Source organism: Eriocheir sinensis, chromosome 27, assembly GCF_024679095.1.
Source record: "Eriocheir sinensis breed Jianghai 21 chromosome 27, ASM2467909v1, whole genome shotgun sequence".
NCBI lineage: Eukaryota > Metazoa > Arthropoda > Malacostraca > Decapoda > Varunidae > Eriocheir > Eriocheir sinensis.
This window is the reverse complement of record NC_066535.1, coordinates 11,875,274-11,896,616: the sequence shown is the minus strand read 5'-3', so window position 1 is coordinate 11,896,616 and position 21,343 is coordinate 11,875,274. Positions and strand designations below refer to the sequence as shown.

At 44.5% G+C, this 21,343-nt stretch overlaps 1 protein-coding gene across 1 annotated transcript in view; it reads right to left on the bottom strand.

Annotated features, from left to right (window-relative positions):
- The window catches only part of LOC127004136 (protein amalgam-like), a 53,633-nt gene extending 34,732 nt beyond the window's left edge, over positions 1-18,901 (bottom strand). The window contains exons 1-2 of the mRNA XM_050871540.1: positions 18,823-18,901; positions 7,113-7,300 (exon numbers count right to left, since the gene is read on the bottom strand). Coding sequence (XP_050727497.1) covers positions 7,113-7,300; positions 18,823-18,874 — 240 coding nt within the window. The 5' untranslated portion in view covers positions 18,875-18,901. The remainder of the gene's footprint in view (positions 1-7,112; positions 7,301-18,822) is intronic.
- Positions 18,902-21,343: the final 2,442 nt, after the last annotated feature.

The window sequence follows — 21,343 nt, the reverse complement described above, 5'->3', positions numbered from 1 at the left end:
TATTATTTTTATTATTATTATTATTATTATTATTATTATTATTATTATTATTATTATTATTATTATTATTATTATTATTATTATTATTATTATTATTATTATTATTATTATTATTATTATTATTATCATTATTATTATTATTATTATTATAATTGTTATCATTGTTATTATACTATGCTTATCATTGCTATAATCATTCTTGGTCATATAAAGTCAGGTTGAATCAAGCCGCCGGTATTCGGTCCGCTAACACTGTGTCTTCCGCCGCCTCCCCCACACCCAGGCGCAGGCGAGGCAGAATAACAACATATACACACAAATACCTATATGCATCCATGCATATGTATACATATATACATACATGACATACATACATTCAAACTCATGCATGCGTCATAATTCTGAGATAGAGGGACAGGAAAGGAAACGGACACACACAGTCACAGACTCTGAAAGACAGACAAACAGACAGTCATACAGACAAGGATGCAAATACAGACATTCGTTGAGAATTACTAATACATAAATTGAATAAGTGATAATGAAATATTAAACGATTAATTTTATAGATGACAACCCAAGGTAATTACTAATATAGAGTAATTTTTGTTGCGCGCGCGCGCGTGTGTGTGTGTGTGTGTGTGTGTGTGTGTGGGTCCCTGTAGAACACCATACATACCTTCTTCTCCTGGGTTTTCCTCTCTTTCTCTTTCTCTCTTTCCTCCCTTTGCTTTCTCTCATCATTCTGTCCCTCCACTCACCACCAACCTATTTTTCAACCCTCTTTATCTATTCTCGTTCACTTCCTGTCTTATACTTTCTCCAAGCCTCTCAGTCATCCATCGATTTTCCCTCTGCCGTTCTCTTCCATCCATGCTCCTTATAGTCGTTAGATTTCCATTGTTTCGGCTGTTCGGGTCTGCCTCCACGTCCTCCCTTCCCTCCCTGGTTGGCTGAACTGACCGAACACTTTATTGGCGAACATTGAAATCGGGCAACTTTATTATGGCCCCTTACTATTCTCTCTCTCTCTCTCTCTCTCTCTCTCTCTCTCTCTCTCTCTCTCTCTCTCTCTCTCTCTCTCTCTCTCTCTCTCTCTCTCTCTCTCTCTCTCTCTCTCTCTCACACACACACACACACACACACACACACACACACACACGTACACGCACACAAACACATGCAAAATCCCCTTCAGAATTAAAGATATTTACCAACACTTCCCTACATCCACCTCCATAATCCCACAGCTTTCCTTCCCCCCTCCCCCCTTTTCCACTCTCCTCTTCCCTCTCTCCTCCCTCCTCCCTCCACCTCCTCTCTTCTCCTCCACCCGGCGCCTCCTTCGAATGCAGTATATTAGGTCATTGTCTTTTCCATATCCTTCCTTCCTCCATCTCCTCGTCCTTATCCTCCTTCTTCCCTCCTCTCCTCCATCCTCTCTCTCCCTTTATATGACCCTCCTGCGCCGCCCCCTTCCCTCCCTTCAAACATATTTCAGCGTTTATTAATTTATTTACTTTCTCCCTTTAACCTCCTTTTTCTCTCCCTCCCCGCCTCTGACCTGATTATGCCTATCTCAACCCTGTTTCTAGTCTCCACTCTCTCCCTATCAATCAATCTATCTATCTATCTATCTATTTTCCCCTTCGCCCTCTTTCCAGCACCTCCTCATCTCTATCACCACAACAACAACAGTAAGCACCATCACCACCACCTCACTATTACCTCTACAGTCTTCCCGTCCCTCCTTACCTCCTTCAGCGCCCCCTTCAAGAAACTACTGTATGAGGCGTAGGAGGCTTAAACGCCCTCCCAAGCTCCTCCTCGTCCTCCTCTTGCCCCTTCCCTTGGTCAATAAGTTTTCTCTCCTCATCGTCCACTTCCTCTTGCTCAGCAGAAATAAAGTCGAGTGTTCCTCCAGCCAGCCAGAGGAGAGAGAGAGAGAGAGAGAGAGAGAGAGAGAGAGAGAGAGAGAGAGAGAGAGAGAGAGAGAGAGAGAGAGAGAGAGAGAGAGAGAGAGAGAGAAGAGAGAAGAGAGAAGAGAAAGAGATGGAAAATGAGGAAAGAAAGAAGGGAAGGGAGAAGGAAAAAAAAGAGGACTAGAGAAGGTGGAGGCAAAGTGGTTGGGTTTAGAAATTGAAGGGGGAAGGAAATTGAGAGGGGAGAGGCCTATGAAAGGAGAGGAAGAAGGGAGGAAAGAAAGGGGATGGGGAGAGAGAACTGCAAAAGGGAGTGGGAACGAGGAAGAAAGAAGGGAAGAGGAAAATAATAGAAGAGAGAGAGAGAGAGAGAGAGAGAATAGGTAGATAGTAGTAAAAGGGAGAGGAAGTGATTGAACGTAAAAAAAGGAGAGAGAGAGAGGACGGAGTGAGGTGCGAAAGTAGGAATAAGAAAAATAAGAGGGTTGGAAAGTAAAAAAGGAGAGGGAGAGAGGCGAAAGAGGAAGAGGGCGATAGAAAGCGAGGAAGAGAAGGAAAGGAGGAGAGGAAGAGAGAGGGAGGGAGGGAGCAGCGGGAAAGCAGAGAGAATGCTTCACTGCCAAGCGATTCCTAAACCCTTTGAGTAATGGCTGGCTGGTAGTGCTTCAGAACCTGCTGGTGCTGCTCGTTACCACCACCACCAGAACCACCTCTACCACCACCACCACCACCACCAGAACCACCTCTACCACCACGAGAACCACCTCTACCACCACCACCCCTACCACCATCAGAACCACCCCTACCACTACCAGAACCACCACCACTACCACCAGAACCACCTCTACCACCATCAGAACCACCCCTACCACCACCAGAACCTTCTCTACTACCACCAAAACCACCACCACCACCAGAACCATCTCTACCACCACCAGAACCATCTCTACCACCACCAGAACCACCCTTACCACCACCAGAACCATCTCTACCACCACCACCACCACCAGAACCACCACCAGAACCACCAGAACCACCACCAGAACCACCCCTACCACTACCAGAACCTTCACCACTACCACCAGAACCACCTCTACCACCACCAGAACCACCTCTACCACCACCAGAACCACCTCTACCACCACCAGAACCACCCTTACCACCACCAGAACCATCTCTACCACCACCACCACCACCACCAGAACCACCACCAGAACCACCACCAGAACCACCCCTACCACTACCAGAACCTTCACCACTACCACCAGAACCACCTCTACCACCACCAGAACCACCTCTACCACCACCAGAACCACCACCACCAGATCCACCTCTACCAGCACCAGATCCACCTCTACCACCACCAGAACCACCACTACCACTACTACCACTACTACTGTTTCTCTTCTCCAACCTCCTCTTCTCCCTCTTCTCGACTGCAACCTTTCTCCACATCATCGTCACTACTACTATCACAACCACCACTACCACCAGAACCACCACTACCACCACCACCACTACCACTACTACTGTTTCTCTTCCGTCTTCACTACCACTATCACTAAAACCACTACAACTACTTTTTTTACTTACATTCACTTTTTTTCAGGTCAATCATCGCTCTCACTCTACTTACTACAGCGTCTCATCACAATCATCACCATCACCTAACTCCACTACTATAAGCATCACCATCACCACTTTCGCTACTCCTTTTCTTCCATCACCACTACTGCCGTCACCACCGCGGCCCACCACACTCATCACACTCATCACAGTCTGACCTCCATCATCACCACTGACCTTGATTCCATTCCGTCTCGTCACATCTCCACTACGACCCCTCCACTATCACCACCATCACCACTACACTGTCACCACCCTTCACAACACCCACTCCCAACGGCCTCTCCCTCCCCACACCCCTGTTACGAGAGTCTTCCATCATCCCATAAAATTTCCTCTTCCCCACTTCTACGCCCTCGCAACCCTCCTCAGACACTTCTTGCACTCCCTCCCCACCCTTCCCCTTGTCACCCTTCACATCACCCTCTCCCCAGCATCCCCACCCTCCCCAATGTCCTGTCACGAACGCTCTCCACCATCTCCACAAAATCCCCTCCCCACCACTACACCCTCACAATCCACCACTGCCACTTCTTCCCCTCCCTCCCCACCCTTTCCACCCTTCCACCTGTCCTCCCCAACTCTGTTACCTGCGTGTTAAGGTTGATGACGTGATTTACCTTCCGCCTTCCCCGCCTCGCTCCACACAGCATCCCCTGAGAGTTTTCACAGTGCAAAGCCAGCCAAAAAATGTCGTTAGCTCAATATTTGCCTTTCTGAACCAGTAAATAAAATGTTTTCTCCGTGTGAACTTTGAATAGGTTTTTGAAAAGAGTTTACATGTAAGTTTGCCGAGCCTTTGTGTGGGGTGTGTTTTTATGTTATTGATTTGAGGTTTGCTGTGGTTGTTTTTCTTTTTAAATTGAGAGTTGATGTCTTGTTTGTGTTATTATTGTTATCATTGTTGTTGTTGTTGTTGTTGTTGTTGTTGTTGTTGTTGTTGTTGTTGTTGTCACTACTTTGATTATTCTCCTTTACATAACAATATAAAAAAGAGAAAAAAAGTGACTGCCGTTCTAAAATAACTATATACATAACAAAATTAATTCATATCAACAGTAAATTTTGAAACGTTGGTTAAGTTGTCGACAAAATATATCATCAGCCTGTTATATTAAGGTGCAGGAAGGTTGTTTTTTGTGGGTGGGTGTTTTTCTATTCATTTATTATGCGCGAGACGGTGATATGTAACCCTTATTACGTGGGCTTCCTCCTCCTACCTACCACCACCACCATTACCCTCCACCTCCATCACCTCCGACGCCGCGTAAATAATGGCAAAAGAGGGAAAAGTGACGCCACGTATTTGTATTTTCTTCCTTAATGGCGTCCAAACATTTTTTTTTCCTTCCCTTTTGGTGATTACTTTCTTTTCTGGGAGGTTGTGTGCCGCCGTCGCCGCCGCCGCCGCTCGTTTAATTTTGGCATCCTTGAATCTTTGAGTAACAAACCTCTTGAAGTTAATGGCGTGGTTGATGAGTTTGTTTATTTTGTGATTGGTGTTGTGCTTTGTCGCTATTGAAGTTTGGTTTATTTTTGGCGGTTTCCTTTTAATTTATACTTGCTGGTTTTATTCTTGTATTATTCTGTTTTTCCCTTACTTTTTCTCTAGTTATTGTTTCTCGTTTGCTGTGTTTTTCTTATTTTTCTTATTTTTCTATTTTCGTTATTCATATGTTTATTTGACCTATATTATTGTATTTTCTACCTTTGTTCTTATATTATTCTGTTTTTTTCTTCCCTTACTTTTTGTCCAATTATCTTTCTTTCTTGCTAGTTTTTCTTATTCAAATTTTTTTTTTCGTTATTCGTTGGTTTCATATTTCGTTTACATAATCGTTCGTTCATGCAACATAATTATCTTTTGATTTGTCGCTTTTCATCGCTCAGTTTAAGTCCTACCTATCATTGTATTCTTTTTTTCTCCTCTTTTTACTTTACATTCCACTCCCTCCCTTTCGTGTCCTTCACATTTCTTATTTAGTTCTTGCTCCTGTTTGTTTTATTTTCGCTTTGAATTTTTCTATTGTGTTTTTTTATCTTCCCATTTATTTTTCAGAAGACTGCCCTGTAGGTTTTCTCTTGAGAGCTCCCCTCCGTCGACCCTTCCACGTAACTCTTCCCTCTCCTCTCCTTTTCCTTCCCCTTTCCAACGGCTTCCACCCACCCCGAGTCCCTGGCCACAGTCTCCTCCCCCTCTTGCCTCTACTTCTCCACCTTTACTCCACCTCTTCTGCTCGCCAGCCGCTCCTATACTGCTTCTCAGATATATATGTTCCCTGTCCTTTTCCTCCCTCCCTCATTTTCCTCTCCTTTCCCATTATTTATTCATCCGTCGCTCCTGCTAACCTCCTCCTCGCCTTACCCTCTTCCCGTTCTCTCCCTCTCCCTTCCTCGCCCACTACTTTTTACCCGGTTTCTCCTTTTTTTTTTTTTTACTTCTTCCTTCCTGTGCCTTCCTCCTGGTCGTTCTCCATTAATTTTCTTTCTCCCCGTTTCCCCCGTCCATTCTTTTTTTTATTTATTTCGGTCTCCGCCTTTCATTATTTTTCTTCGTTAGAGTCCTTTCGCCTTTTACATATTGTTTTTTTTTTAGTATTTCTCAGTAAGGCTTTCTTTCTTTTGTTTTTTTATTCTATTTTGAGACTTTTAATGATCCGCTTTGCATGTTGTATTAAATTTTTATTACATTTTTTCTTTTACAGTAATGGACATTTCCTCCTGAACATTTTTAATTCCTTTATTTTCTTTTTTTCATGTCCTTGCATTTGCTCTAACACATTTACGTCGATCGTTTATTCACTCCCGTCCTTCAGCGAGCCTCAAACCTTCACCTCACAGACCTCTTCCTGCCATTTGTTTTCATCTCTTTCTTTTAATCTCGTTTCCAATTTTCCGCTTCCACATTTTGCCAGACTATATTTCACTCCCATCCTTATCTTTCATCCTTATCCCTCTCCTCGCCTTCATTTTTGTTTTCTTTTTCCCTTTTTCTATGGATTCTTGTTTTTCCCCGCTTCCTGCTCAATTTTATTTTCATCACGCGTTTCTTTAACCATATTTTTCTCCTCGATCATGTCTGCGATACACATTTCCCATTTTCTTCTACTGTTTCTTCTTTTTTCTCCCGCTTTTCGGAGTAATTTTCTCTCTCTCTCTCTCTCTCTCTCTCTCTCTCTCTCTCTCTCTCTCTCTCTCTCTCTCTCTCTCTCTCTCTCTCTCTCTCTCTCTCTCTCTCTCTCTCTCTCTCTCTCTCTCTCTCTCTCTCTCTCTCTCTCTCAGCCCCTTCCTCCTATCATAGTCCTCAAAGCTCTCCCGCAGCCCCTTCGCCCAGCCCCATCACCGCCAACCTCCCTGACTTTCTCCCAACCCTTCCACTCTTTCACCTTTTCCCTCACGCTCCCCAACCCCATCACTCTCCTAGCCCCTTCACTCGTTCCCAGTTCCCTCACTCTTTCACTCCCCCTCCCTCAGTACTCATCACCCCCATTAGATCACCCACAAGCACCCCACCACGCACCCCAACTCACCCCTCTGCACCACCCACGCACCGCCACCACTCACCGTTCTGTTGCCAATCTTGTTGACGCGGCAGTTCAGTTCGGCGGGCTGGTTCACGAGCGCTGTGACGTTGGCCGACCTCTCCACATCATAGAAGGGTCCAGGGGGCAGCACGTCTACGAAGGGAGGCAGGGAGTTGTGCTGGTGGCTGTGGTGCCCGCCCGCCTCGTCGTTCAAAATGGCTCCCGACGCTGAAGAAGAGATAGAAAACGGGATGTGAAGATGGTGTGGTATGAAAGAATGTGTGTGTGGGGGAGGTGTGTGTGTGGGGGGGGGCTCTTAGATAGTGAAAAACGATTGGGGATGAAAATATAAGTGTGTGATTGGCGCTGAAAATGAAGTAGTGTGAGGAAGATAGGTAAAGGGGTTATGTAGTTAGAAAGTAGAGAGCGATGCTATGTTAAAGAAAGAAAGATAGAAAGACATAGATAGATAGACAGATAGATAGATACATAGATACATAGATAGATAGATGGATAGATAGATAGAGAAAGAAATATACACTTTCTCTTCTTATAAATCAACCTTTTTTTCCCACCCCACCCCATTCATATCATATAAAAGACAAAAAATGCAGCACAGGCAACAAACATTACACTTTCATGACATAACAAGGGAAGCCGGGTTTAGTATGATGGAAGTCCTAATCATACAGCATGGCATTACATCAGCCGCCCGCCACGCCACGCCACGCCAGCCAGCATCCATGAGCCTTTGTTATATTTACGAGCCTCGGCACGGAACGGAAAAGTCATGGGAGAGGAAGCACAGAGCCGGCAGAGACACCCCTCATTAATTATACTGCATGCACCTGTGCCTACCTGTGTGCCAAGAGCGAGAGTGAAAGGAGGCATGAAATGTGTTCCGTTAGATCTATATATTGTTGAGCATGATTGTCTCCCCCGCGTTGTTCGGTTCCTAATGCCGCGCGAAAAGATATTGGGTGTCCAGTAATTGTTCGTCTGTGTCTGGCGAGCGTTGCGTCCATGCCGTTATTACTGGTTACAGAAGAGAAGGAGCACCAAGCAAATAGGATCGACCTCCATTTTGTTAACCGTTTTTAAGTGTTATTTTTTAAAGTGGTTCGTGTTTAGTGTTATGTTTAAGGCGCGAACTGTTATCTCACTCGTCACAGTCATACATTCATATACACATGATGAGATATATATTACAGTATTACTTATTTTTTTCCTTTTCCATATTCCAGTGTCCAGTATTTCTTGATTTTTTTTCTTTCTTTTCTTGTATTTCAGTCTTGTTTGCTTCATTAATTTTCAATGTAAGATGTGCACAAGGTGGAGTTTTTTTTTATGTATTTTTTTGAGGACACTGACAATGTGATAAATGACTAGGTAACGTTAACTCTGCTACTGCCCTACCGTATTACGTACTGGTTCACCACCGTATACTTGTGGTGTTGAAAAAAAAAGGAAGTAATTAATAGCACCCTAAGCTCCCCCCTTGTACCACCGAACCAACCATATTTCTAAGTATGACAATGACATATTATTATTACCCAGAGAGAGAGAGAGAGAGAGAGAGAGAGAGAGAGAGAGAGAGAGAGAGAGAGAGAGAGAGAGAGAGAGAGAGAGAGAGAGAGAGAGAGAGAGAGAGAGAGAGAGAGAGAGAGAGAGAGAAATACAAATTTTCCTCCAGTATTACCCATCAGTTTGTTTGTCTGTTGATATATTAGATTGTGTCATTCTAGCACGGTAAATGCATTTGTTATGAATTTACGTCCTAAGTCCGAGGCAAATTTGCATTGACTCCCCGAGAGCCGGCGCGTCACCTGTCACACTTTGTTACCTGTCGGACCGGCGCCCTCATTAACGCTCGCGGGCAGGTAAACACACACACACACACACACACACACACACACACACACACACACACGCAAAAAAGATAATACAAAGCACGTGTCATAGACAGAAATAAAGGGACTGGTTAGACAGAGAGAGAGAAAGATGTACGTTGATGAAAAAAGATAGAAAGAAAAAAAATGTCATGAGAGAGATCATCGAATACACAAGAACAAGGCCACAGAGATAGACAAAAAAAAAAAAAAAAAAGTAAAGACAGAAAGACTAAGAGGGGTAACAATGGCTTTATATGACTTTCAAACCGTCAAGGAGAAGTAGAAGCGCAGATACAGCGAGACACAACCAGGGATTAAGAAACAGACAAATAAAGACATAATGAGACAAAGGGACGAAGAGGAAGAAGGGTTGAGTTGTGTGGACAGCAAACAGGGCCGCGATGTCGGGTCTTCACCTTCCCCGGGACAGACTGACAGACAGACGGACCCAAACCCTTCAGAGTCACGCCTGTCTTCCCCTCCCTCAGGCTGGGCGCTCGTGTGCACCACCGCGGGGCAAGGTTGATGAGGGGAGAGCGTGGGAGCGAGGGGCGGTGGGATGCCGAGGGGAGAGAGGAAAGTGAGAGGGGTGATGGTGCTTCGAAGTTGGCAGAATGGGACTTGGGTATGAAGGGAATAAAAGGGAGAGGGGAGAGGAGGATGTGAGGGGAATGGGAATGAAGAGAATAAGAGGGGAAAGGGAGAGAGGGACCTGAGGGGAATGATGGTGCTTTGGAGTGGGGAGGATAGAGGCGTGAAACTAGAGGTGGTGAAAGGGAGGAAAAAGGAAGGGATGTGTTAAGGGGCGACAGTGACAGACATAAGTTGTGTTTCAAAGTGTGAATGAAGGGTGATGATGGGAGGATGAGAGAAACGGATGAGAATGGGGCGAGGAAAATTTGGTAAAGGTAAAGGGAGAAGAGAATAGAAAGAAAGAAAGAAGAAAACCCACTTAAGGGAAGGTGGAAGAAAGAAGAAGTCGAGGGAACTAACTTGCGTTGAGAAAAAAATATCAAGGAAATGGGGCAAGGAAAATTAAGTAAAGGAAGTAAAGGGAAAGTGAAGAGAGAACAGAAAGAGAGAAAGAAGAAAAGGCACTTAAGGGAAGGTGGAAGTAAGAAGAAGACGAGGGAAGTAACTTGCGTTGAGAAAAAGATATCAAGGAAATACCGGCGAAGCGAAATGGAGTGGAAGTGATGGAATGCTGGGAATAGAGAAAATGAAGATAAAAGACGGAAGAAGTGAGGGGAAAACGAAGAGAGGTTGGAATGGTAGAAAAAAAAGAGGTAATCGGATTGGGTAAAGGAAGAAATGTCAGTAAAATTTGATCAGATTGAAAAAAGAGCAAAAAAATATTAGATTCCGAGGCAGACAAAAAATATATCACTGAAAAGAATGAAAGAACGGAAATAGACAAAAATTTGAAGACGTTATCGATTGTGGAAGATAAAAGAACGCGAAATGCTGAGGAATGAAATGGAGAAAAGAAGAAGAGGAAGTAAATCGAGTAAGAAATATATGGCTTTAGTAATTAACACAAATCATCAGAACACAAATAAATAACTACAAAGCTGAAGTTATGGAGCTGTAGGAAACGAAAAAAAAAATCGCAACACAGTCTTCCCTCTCCCTTCAACAATAAAAAGAAAAAACAAGATATATCGAAACACAAACATCAAAACGTTTAAGATCGTGACCCGCCGGCCAGGCTAAGGCGACCCAAGCTACACTAAGGGAAGCTAAGCCGAGGAAAGCCGCGCTAAACCGACGTGACACAGGTCCAGGAAGGAAGGCCGGCCGGGCGGAGGCAGGGTCAGGACGCTCTTAATCCGTAATGCAAACAGATAATCTCCTTTATTACCTGTCTTGACTGCCCCACAAAAAGGAAAAGGAAATTAATGGCTGCCCAGGGAGAGAAAAAATAAAATAAGCGCTACAGCGGGCGTTTCCTCCCTCGCTTATAACGTTCGTACGCATTAGTGTCGAGTGTAGAAATGAGAACATAAATAGAGTGTGTTTGGCAAAGGGTGAACTTAATAGAAGATGAGGGAAAGGAAAGTAACGAATGGGTTGGGTGGGAAATTGCAAAAGGAGAGCGAGAAAGGGAAGTGGATAATGTATGAGGAACCAAGAAGGGAGTGATGATGCAGGGAAGAGCGAGAGAGAGTTAGGGAAGGAAGAAAAGAGATAAATGGAATGAGAGAGAGAGAGAGAGAGAGAGAGAGAGAGAGAGAACGGAAGGACAGACAGAAAAGAGAGGAGATCAAAAAACAATTTGTCGCCGTGAATGACCGGCCTTCAGGGAGAATAATGTCTTGGACCACAACCCAGAAAAAAAAAGAGTGAAAAAGGGCCAGGTCAGTTTAGCCTTCCTTTAAAAAGAATTTAGTGGCGTCTGCCCTGTGATTGCGTTTCCTTTTCAGCTTGTACAACGGAGCAGAGTGGAGGGAGGCGGGTTCGAGCGAGTGTCAAGGTGAGGCGAGACAAGGAAGATTGAGGGTAAGGAACTGGCGGGTATTTCGATAATGTCAAACAGAGGTAAAAGAGCCAATTAGAGTGACGGGAAGACGTACAGGAAGGGGCGCGGTGACAAGTTGTTAAGGGGCGTCACGGGGCGTGGAAAGGAATGGAAAAGACAGGACGAGGAAGGAAAGAAGGAGAGGAACGAGTAAGAGTGTGGAAAGATGGGGCATGATGGGTTATACTGAGTAGGTTTTATATCAGGGTTGTGTAGGAGTGTAATTAGAAACTGAAGGATGATGTAGGATAAGGCAGGTTAGTTTTGTATGAATAGGACTCTCTCATCTCCCTCACATTTCCTCTTTTCTGCATCCTACCCCTTCATCACTACCCTCTTTATGTATCCTTTCTGTTAATTCCCCTTCCCAGACTATTTCACTATCTCCCTCCTCCCCTTCCCTTCCTTCCCATCCCTTCCCTTCCCTTCTCAGTACTCGGGCAATTTAACCGTTGTAATGAGGGCAGTTTCCCCTCTCTCGTTGGGCTGCTCACCACCTCGTCCCAGCACTTGTTCTCGTTCCCTTTATAATGAGGGGCCCTGATGACCACTTTATTACATACGTCTCTCCATTTTCTTTCTCGTCAGATGTGTTTGTACCCTGTAATGTCACCCCCTGTTTTTTTTTTCCTTTATTTCTTTTTATTACATTGGTCTATTCAGATTAATTAGTACCATTATCCATTTTTCTCTCGTTGTCTTCATATTTTTTTGTTTTATATCTTTTCCTTACCTGTTTTGCATTTTGTTTTAATCTCTTTATTTCAAGACTCTCATTATAGTTTTCATATTTTCGTATTTCTTAGCTTATCTTAGTTATCGTGTAAATTCATTCATTTCTTTTGTCTATAATTTATTGGGTTTATTAATGCTTCCGCTTTTTTCATTGTTTTTTTTCTGTCCTTGAAATTTCATCATGCAAAATTATAGATTCCCTGTTTCTAATATATCTTATATTTCAACACATATACTCGTAATATAATTTAATATTTTATGGTGGGTAAGAATAATTGATTAGTTACGTAAAGAACAAGGTATAACAAACTGAGTCGGCTGCAGAAACATTTAAATTATAGATACCCACGAATGTTGAAAAAAAAAAACGAGTAGTTACTAAAAATAGTTTGTAAAATAGACAAGTATTATAAAACAAGCAAACAAAAATGGCTGAAAAGTGTTAGGTGTTAGTGCGTTCAGAGAGACCGAGGAGAAAAAAGAAAGGGAAGACGTAGGAGTGTAAAGAGGAGTTAGGAGGAAGGCGGAAAGAACTATAGAAGGGTAGGAAGACAGGGTCAGAGGCAGCGTTAAGGTGTAAGGAGAGTGATTAAGCGATACGGGAGACAAATAGTTCACAGAGAGATAGATAGAGAGAGAGAGAGAGAGAGAGAGAGAGAGAGAGAGAGAGAGAGAGAGAGAGAGAGAGACATAGGCAAACACACAGACAGACACACAGACAGACAGACGACAGACAGACAGACAGACAGACAGACAGGCAAACAAACAGACAGAGAGAGAGATAGACAGACAGAGAGACACAAGGCAGGTAAAGAGGAGGGAAAGAGGGAAGACGAATGGAATGGTAGAGAGAAAGCAAAAATATCAGATAAATAGTGAATGGCAGTGAGGAGGAGGAGCAACCTGAAGAAGTGAGGGTCGTGCGGAGGGAAGAAGAAGAGCGGTAAAGGAGAGGAAGAAGAAAGGAAGAAAGAGCAGCAAGGGGAAGGAGAAGTAGAGGGAAGGAGGTATGGAAAGGATTTATGTGAAGAGGCGGAAGAGGAGGGTTTTGTATTTATAGATGAAATGGTGTAAAAAGGTTGGAAAGAAAATGGGAAAGAGAGGAGGACGCTGCCAAAATGTGGAAAAAAGAGAGATCGGTGGGATGAGACACTTTTAACGAGGGTATTTGTCTCTCAGTTTCCCGTGAAATGTGAAGGCGCTTGAACGAAAAGCCAACGAAAATAAGGAAAAACCGTTCTTTGGTCCATAGCCTGTGTTCTCGGTATATTAGAAGGAAAAAAGAATAAGGAAACTAGTCAGGGGTTATGGGGATTGTGCATATTGAAGGAATGAAGCAAAGAATATGAGTAAACAGAGACAAGAGAAAGTAGGAAGTAATAAAGGAAGGAAGGAAGGAGGGATGGCACGATTAAGTAAAATAATGTTTCCTTGCTCACTCAATTCGGCTATATTATTCTCTCTCTCTCTCTCTCTCTCTCTCTCTCTCTCTCTCTCTCTCTCTCTCTCTCTCTCTCTCTCTCTCTCTCTCTCTCTCTCTCTCTCTCTAGCTATCTTTTTACTTATTCATTTTACTTTTTTTTAATGCTACATATATATTTCCCCCTTCGTTTTTTTAATATGATAAAAAATCCATGAACGAGCAAAGAAAAATGTATAATGGCTCTCAAGGATCACCTGATATTTACGTTGTTTGTTACCCTGCAGGAATACCAAACACGAGTAAATAAGACAACTGAGTGCAAAGCTTAATGGATTCAAAAGGACCAACCAGCTCGTCCGTGATTTATGATTCATCGAACATAGCTGTTTATTAAGTGCACCTCGCCTATCATTACATTAACACTGATACCACAACCTCGCACATAATACAACCACCACTGTTACTTATTCTGATTTTACAATACATTACTACTACTACCTATTACTACTACTACTACTACTACTACTACTTTTACTACTACTACTACTACTACTACTACTACTACTACTACTGCTGCTACTACTACTACTACTACTACTACTACTACTACTACTACTACTACTACTACTACTACTACTACTTCTATGCCCTCTCCCCCGCCTAACACTACCACTATTTCTATTCTGCTTCTCCAATACGCATGATCCAGTCCCCCACTACCACTAACACTTATTCTGCTTCCACCTCCACCTTCACCACCTCCACCACCGCCCCCGCTGCCGCCGCCGCCCTCCCCATCACTCACCCGGAGCCGCCTTGAATGCCCCCAGCCTTCATTATGGGTTCATTTCCTCTCATAAGTCACTGCCTGTGTTTTCCTGAGTCTCATGTCCTGGCGATTCGACCCCGAGTGTGTGTGTGTGTGTGTGTGTGTGTGTGTGTGTGTGTGTGTGTGTGTGTGTGTGTGTGTGTGTGTGTCCTTAAATTTGCTCCTTTCTTTGTGCCCTCTTTTTATTTCTTCTTCCTTCTCATCCTTCTCTTCCTCTTCCTCTTCCTCGTCTCCGTTCTCATCGGTGTTTTGCTCTATTCCTCATCATTCTTCTCCTCCTCATTTTCACGTTTCTCCTCCTCCTCCTCCTCCTCCTCCTCCTCCTCCTCCTCATTACTCGTTGCTCATTAATCTCCAGTGTGGCTTCGGGTCGGAGATGAATTGTTGTGTTGGGCGTCGGGAGTCACGGCGGCAGGTGACGTGCTTCATTAGCGAAATAAACTCCGCAATTTCGTCGGAATTTAAAGTTTAATCAAGTTAACTGCTGCTCCTGCTGGTGTTGCCTGCCCCATTGTAACTGCTGACGAATTTAAGGGTACACGCGAAGGACTGGCTAACTGGCTGACTGACTGGCTGATTGGGTAATTATTCTTGGGTCATTTTTTTTTTTCCGTGTGTGTTTGTGTGCCTCGTGTGCAATCCTGCGGCTCTTATTAGTCTTGCTCTTGACTTTGGCTCAGTTGCTGTGGTTCATTCTCCTCCCCTTCAGTCCTCCCGTTGTCATGAAGCTTCCCAGTTCTCCAGACTCCCTTATAAACTGATATTCTTTCCTTTCCTTTCTTTACCCCTCATTCTGTACCCCTGCTGCACCCTTTTATTGAGTCGCCTCTTTCTGTTTACCCTTATTTTTCATACTCAAGTTTTTCCATTGCTTCTTTCATTTTCCATCCTACTTTCCTTTCTCTTTATCTCTCTCTTGCTCTCCACACACGTAGACTCAACTTCCGATTCCCACCGCCGCCATGAAGCATCGTATCCCTCTCCCTTCTCTGCCTGTCTGCCTAGAGCCGCAGAAACTCACACAGCTGATGTATGACCGTGTCCCTGTCATGCCTCCATTACACGCCTTCCTCAGCAGCTGACGCCAGACGCCATGCCTGCCCCTGCCGCCTCTACTCACCTGCCGCGGCCCTGAGGTGCGTCACGTCGCCCACAGCACCGACAACACCGCAGCATATGCAGCATACCTCTCATACGCTGTTTTAACAACATTCATATCATACACGGAATGGCCGTCACCCACACACCTGTTGTTGCCCTGTCCGCCTCCCTTACCTGAGACACGTTTCAGCCAAAGCGACACCCATGAAGCGCCTGACTAAGCACCTGGCGTACCTCCTGTCTTGCGAACTACACCTGTAAGCTCTGCCCTGATCTCCTCTCCATGCCCCTCTCTCCCACACCTGTCGTCTCGCTGCGTCCGCCCTCAGTGTGTCTACAATTAATGATCGCTGAGATTGATTTACATACCTGGCGTCGCAATTCTCTGGCTGAGGTATTCTAGTATTTAATATTCTACCTATAATTAAGTAAAGCTCGTCCATTACGTAAGTGGCGGCGTTGCTACATTATGTACAGGCATCTGCTCTGTAATTCAGTAATTAGTTAATTAGTACTCCTATAATTTTCCTTGAAGCTTGGGTACCCTCGTGTAATGTCAAAAACGTGGCCGACGGAGGGGACGAAAGAAAGGTGGTGGTGGAGGGGATGACTGAGGAGGGGTGGTGATGATGGGGACGAAAGAAGGGTGTGGTGGAGGCGGTAGGGAGGGAGGGGCTGTAGAAAGGTCGAGGGAGGTGTTTGGTGGAGATGGAGGAAGAGGAAATGAAGAGAATGGAGGAGCACACTAAAGGAAGAGTGGCAGTTAAAGGTGTGGAGGGAAAGGAGTGGTGGAGGAAGTGAAGGAAGAGTGTAGCAGACGGTGAAGAGAAAGAAGGGGTGATGTAGGGAAGGAAGAAGCGCTGGGGACTGAGAGTATGGGGCAGTAGAGTGGAGGGGGTTACAAGGGAGTGCTGGGGGGTGGGGCGGAGGGGGGCCGGGTGGTGTCGGTGGACGATGGACGGTGGTCGGGAGCAATTCACTGTAATCTGTCGCAGCGGGATTACGTACGTCAGGAAGGTAATTAGGAAAATCTTGAGTAATTAGAGCGGAGTAATGTGGAAGTGAGGGTCTTAATTTTCCCTTGAGGCTGAGTTATAGCTAAAAGACTTTTCTCTCTCTCTCTCTCTCTCTCTCTCTCTCTCTCTCTCTCTCTCTCTCTCTCTCTCTCTCTCTCTCTCTCTCTCTCTCTCTCTCTCTCTCTCTCTCTCTCTCTCTCTCTCTCTCTCTCTCTCTCTCTCTCTCTCTCTCTCTCTCTCTCTCTCTCTCTTTAGTAATTGGTAAAGAAATTGCAGAGAAAAGGGCGATGAAGGATAAGGCGAAAGAGCAAGGCAAGGAAAGCTCGAGAGAGGAAGAGGGAGAGGGGAGAAGGGGAGCCGCTTGAGGGGTGGCCGGCAGGGTGATTAAGGTGAGTGGAGCGGTCGGCCGAGGGGAGGGATTGAGACCGAAACTTTGATTGGAATGCGAAACTTGATGGAGCTTGAAGGGCCGACGAGCCAAGATGGGCCTCCGTGTGTGGGGGGAAGATGGGCGTGGTAGGCGAGGTTATGGGCTACATCAAAGGAAAAAAGTGTCTTAGTGGTGGAAATGACTGGTGTGTGTTGGTTAATTAGTTTTTGTCTCTGCCTGTTTCCGTATTTGTTCCTGTTTTTGTGTTTGTTTATCTGCCTTTCCTTCTGTCTCTGCTTCTCTTTCTATTTTTCTACCTGTCTGTCTGTCTGTCTATCTGTTTATGTCGCTCTCTTTCTCTCCCTCACTGCTTTGCATGAGGGAATTACTCCATGGCGAATCCCCAATATTCACTCACAGGACAAGTATCCCTTCCCCTGTTTAGTCCCCAGGTGGCGGCGGAACAAACATAGTCTTGAATGTGAATGAGAGGAGAAACAGGACGCCTTGATGGAATGTATAACTGATTACCTTTTCCAACTCCCCTCTTTGCATCCCCCCCACACACACACACACACTGTTTATAGGCCTCTGTGTGTGGGTATGTATGTATGTATGTATGTATGTATGTATGTATATAGTGCTAATCAGTGTAATTATAAGGCAGTATATACCACATTAATAGGTAAAAGATGAATTTGTGATTGTTTTCGCCATTTGTAGAGAGAGGAAAAAAAAAAAAAATCAACTGTCGAAAAGTTGGGCAAATAATTCAAGGTGGATTGATGAACTGAAACTCTTGCGTCGTGAAATGTAATTAAAATGGAAAAGTTATCAATGGCAGTGATAATGTAGGGAACGTCATTCTATATAAACGTAAGAAACTAATAGCTGATATAATGTAGTATGCTCTTAGAAAAATTATATTGATAACGAAATATTGATCTATTACCAAATATCTTCAATTTCAGAGCTAACATATCGAACAGTATATATCGTCAGGACGTGGTGAATCGTAATGAACCGACCAGGAAAGAAATACAGGCCAGATGATTGGCAACCTTACTTATACGTTCCCAGTACTCAGAAAATTAGGATGCAGTGAAGCGCGCGGCAAATCCTCTGACGAATGAGACTTGCACGGGTGTCAGGCGTGGCAGGTGACCAATATCTGACAGGCAGGCGCTGGGCAGGTGTATCCGAGGCCGCGGCGGATCAATGCTTCTCGTCATGTGAGGAGCCGCTTGGCGCAGTAAAGGAGTGACTACCGAGACAAGGTGTGACATCAGGCTGGTTGTGCACTTTAATTAAGCGAGATCCTTTTACATCGCTCTCTTAGACCTTGTCACTTTGTTCGTAAAATATGGTCCGGCTATTTTACATTAGTCAGGACAGCAATGTATAATACACGTCTTTCTCTGATCAATGCTTGTATGAATAATTGGTTGCTCTGGTTAGTCTCTCACGCTGTCCGTATCAATCAATATCTATCTATCTATCTATCTACATGTATTCATATCATCCATTGGAGAATTTTTGTTGTGAACTTCTTGCATCCATGAAACTCAGTATTCATTGTTTATGTTATGATCCTCAGATTTGCAGGCAGCTATTGTAAAATGTTTTATTCAGTGATTCCAGGCTGAAATATTTTACTGATATCAACAAAAATCTTGCTAGAATATTCTTATACACAGTCCATTTCCTGAAGGAGTCATTCATGATTTTACGCGCAACATGCAAGATATAATTCTTCTACTCTCAAGGGCTCTGTGTTCTGTGGATTGTATGATATTTAATTTTCATGTAATGAGTCGACAAGCTGGACAGGTTTTGTGAGGGAGACAAATACTTATGAAAGCTTACCTGAGGGTATGAAAAAGTACAGAATTACGGCCAGCATTGTGGGAACGTCCATTACTCTTGTCAGCTCTCCACAGTCCTCATCTGCAAGAAGAAGAATAATGTCTGGTGAGAACTCTGAGCGTGAGCCCGTGGGATAAGACGTCAGTCATTATGAAGGGAAAAGAGTAATGTTAGCGGCGGCGAGGGCGGCGGGAATAAGGGCGACCCAGACGTCTACCAAGGCGGAGAACAGGACGATGCCAGGGAGTGCAGACCAATCCTGATACCTAGGCTTGGGGAGGGAATGGAATAGGGAAGAGAGGCCAGCAGGTTGTCTGCACGTCTGCCTCTGTTCCTAGGGTGTTCAGGCCCCTCGTTTACTTCAAGTTTATTTCCTTCCCCTGAGTGCCGGCCGCGTCCCCTCCTCCCTGGCACACAAGGTCCGTGGTCCAGCCTCGTTCCTGTCTGTGCCTTGTCAGGCTAATGGGAACTGATCTTATCTATGCATGGAAATGCAGATCTTTAGCTTGTGCCCTGTGGCTCAGCGAAAAGAAGCTTTTGCTCTGAGATAATTGCGAGGACAATATCTGGACTCTGATACAAGTTTAACTGCCTGGAAACAGCCGTGGCGCGGGTTGGGGACACGGCCGGGGCATTCGCTGCAGCGCGCGGCTATAGTGGGAAGTGAAGTAATTAGAGTGGGCTGGGGAACGCCTGTGGAATGTTTGGCAGTTACGAGATAGAGTTAAAAGTTATTGTCACACTTGGCCCGGAACACGCAGCACAGGTTGACCGGCCAGCAAGAAATCAGGCAAGAACAATTTCATTTTAGAGTCCACTCTGTTAAATCTGTTTAGGCGGGATATATTTATACGATATCAGTGTTATTGTTAAACAAATATAATAATTACACTAGGATGGTAAATAGAGTAAGGTGAATGGTTTTCAAAATACGCTAAAACACTTTCCCTCTGATAATTGTACCGCAACATTTTTTCATTATACAACCATGTAGCTACACTCAACATGTTAGCTAATGGCTGTTTCGTGTAGCATATCAGATGGGAAATTTCCTGAAATATAAAAATAAATACATTTTACACAGTGGTATTGACTCCAGTTTGCACAAAATACAGTTGACATTTTTCTTTGTTGTGCTGGTATTAACACGAATATTGGACTAATACTAGCGCACGTGGATTTTCTATTAGCGTACTTTGTGTGTGTGTGTGTGTGTGTGTGTGTGTGTGTGGACGTACGCGAGTGCGTGCATGCATGCATGCGTGTATGTGTGCGTGCATTCGTGCGCGTGTATGTGTAATTATGAGCATAAATGTCCTTGCAAGTGCTCACATTTCCTTACTTTATAATTCCGATACCTCGATTACAAAGCCTCAGGGAACAAGCAGGTGACAGTCTTTCATTACCACCCCGAAATATGCCTCAGGTGCGTTATTTGTTCAAAGTACGTGAATAAATATTGCGAAGGCACCTCAGAGTGAAGCAGGTAAATATATAACCCTTACGGTCAATGGAGAAAACGACCCTTACTCGCGGTGGGGCAGAATTAAGCTTGATTCTTTCTCTACGCAGACAGTGGCTTAGTGGTGTGTCTGTTGAGAGAGAGAGAGAGAGAGAGAGAGAGAGAGAGAGAGAGAGAGAGAGAGAGAGAGAGAGAGAGAGAGAGAGAGAGAGAGAGAGAGAGAGAGAGAGAGAGAGAGAGAGAGAGAGAGAGAGAGAGAGAGAGAGAGAGAGAGAGAGAGAGAGACTGGAAGAGACAGAAGGAGATGGACAACGTATTTCCTGTCATTTCCCGTCGCTGTTCCAATTCTTTCTATGGCCAAAAATATCCCTCTTCCCTCCTCCTTCACTCTTCTTCTTGCATTCATTCCTCCCTTCCTCTCCCGTCTTCCCTTCCTTCCTTTCACCCTTTGCTCTCCCTCTCTTCCTTTTTCACTCCCTTGACTCCCTCGCTCACTCACTTGACCTGAACAAATATTGGACTCGAAGGAAGGAGGATGTGCAGTTCTGGAGTTCTGAGATATAGATTTCTTTTCTATATATATGAAGGGTGGAGAAAAAAATAACATGATACTTTCGGTAGGACGGGACGGACTCAATCTTCAGGAGTTTGGAAGACGACGACGACCGCGACTTCCTCATATATTTTGTGGGAGACGTCTTCATATCAGGGGTTCCAGGACGCCCGAGACATGCCCATCATCTCCAAACTGTTATTTTTATACCGTGTCTTTTCCTTCCCTTTTTACGGGGTTTCTTTAATGGAATTAGGAATGTTTTGATATGAAACGAGTTATGCAAACAGTGGGTACGAAGGTAATGGGCTCAGAGCTAGGTTTTTATGAGAGAGAGAGAGAGAGAGAGAGAGAGAGAGAGAGAGAGAGAGAGAGAGAGAGAGGATGAGTGAGAGTGAATGAGTGAGTGAATGAGAGAGTGAATGAGTGAGTGAGTAAGCGGGCAGGCGGGAGGGCGGGCGGGATGGCGGGCGGTCGAGTGAGTGAGAAACAGACAGACAGACAGA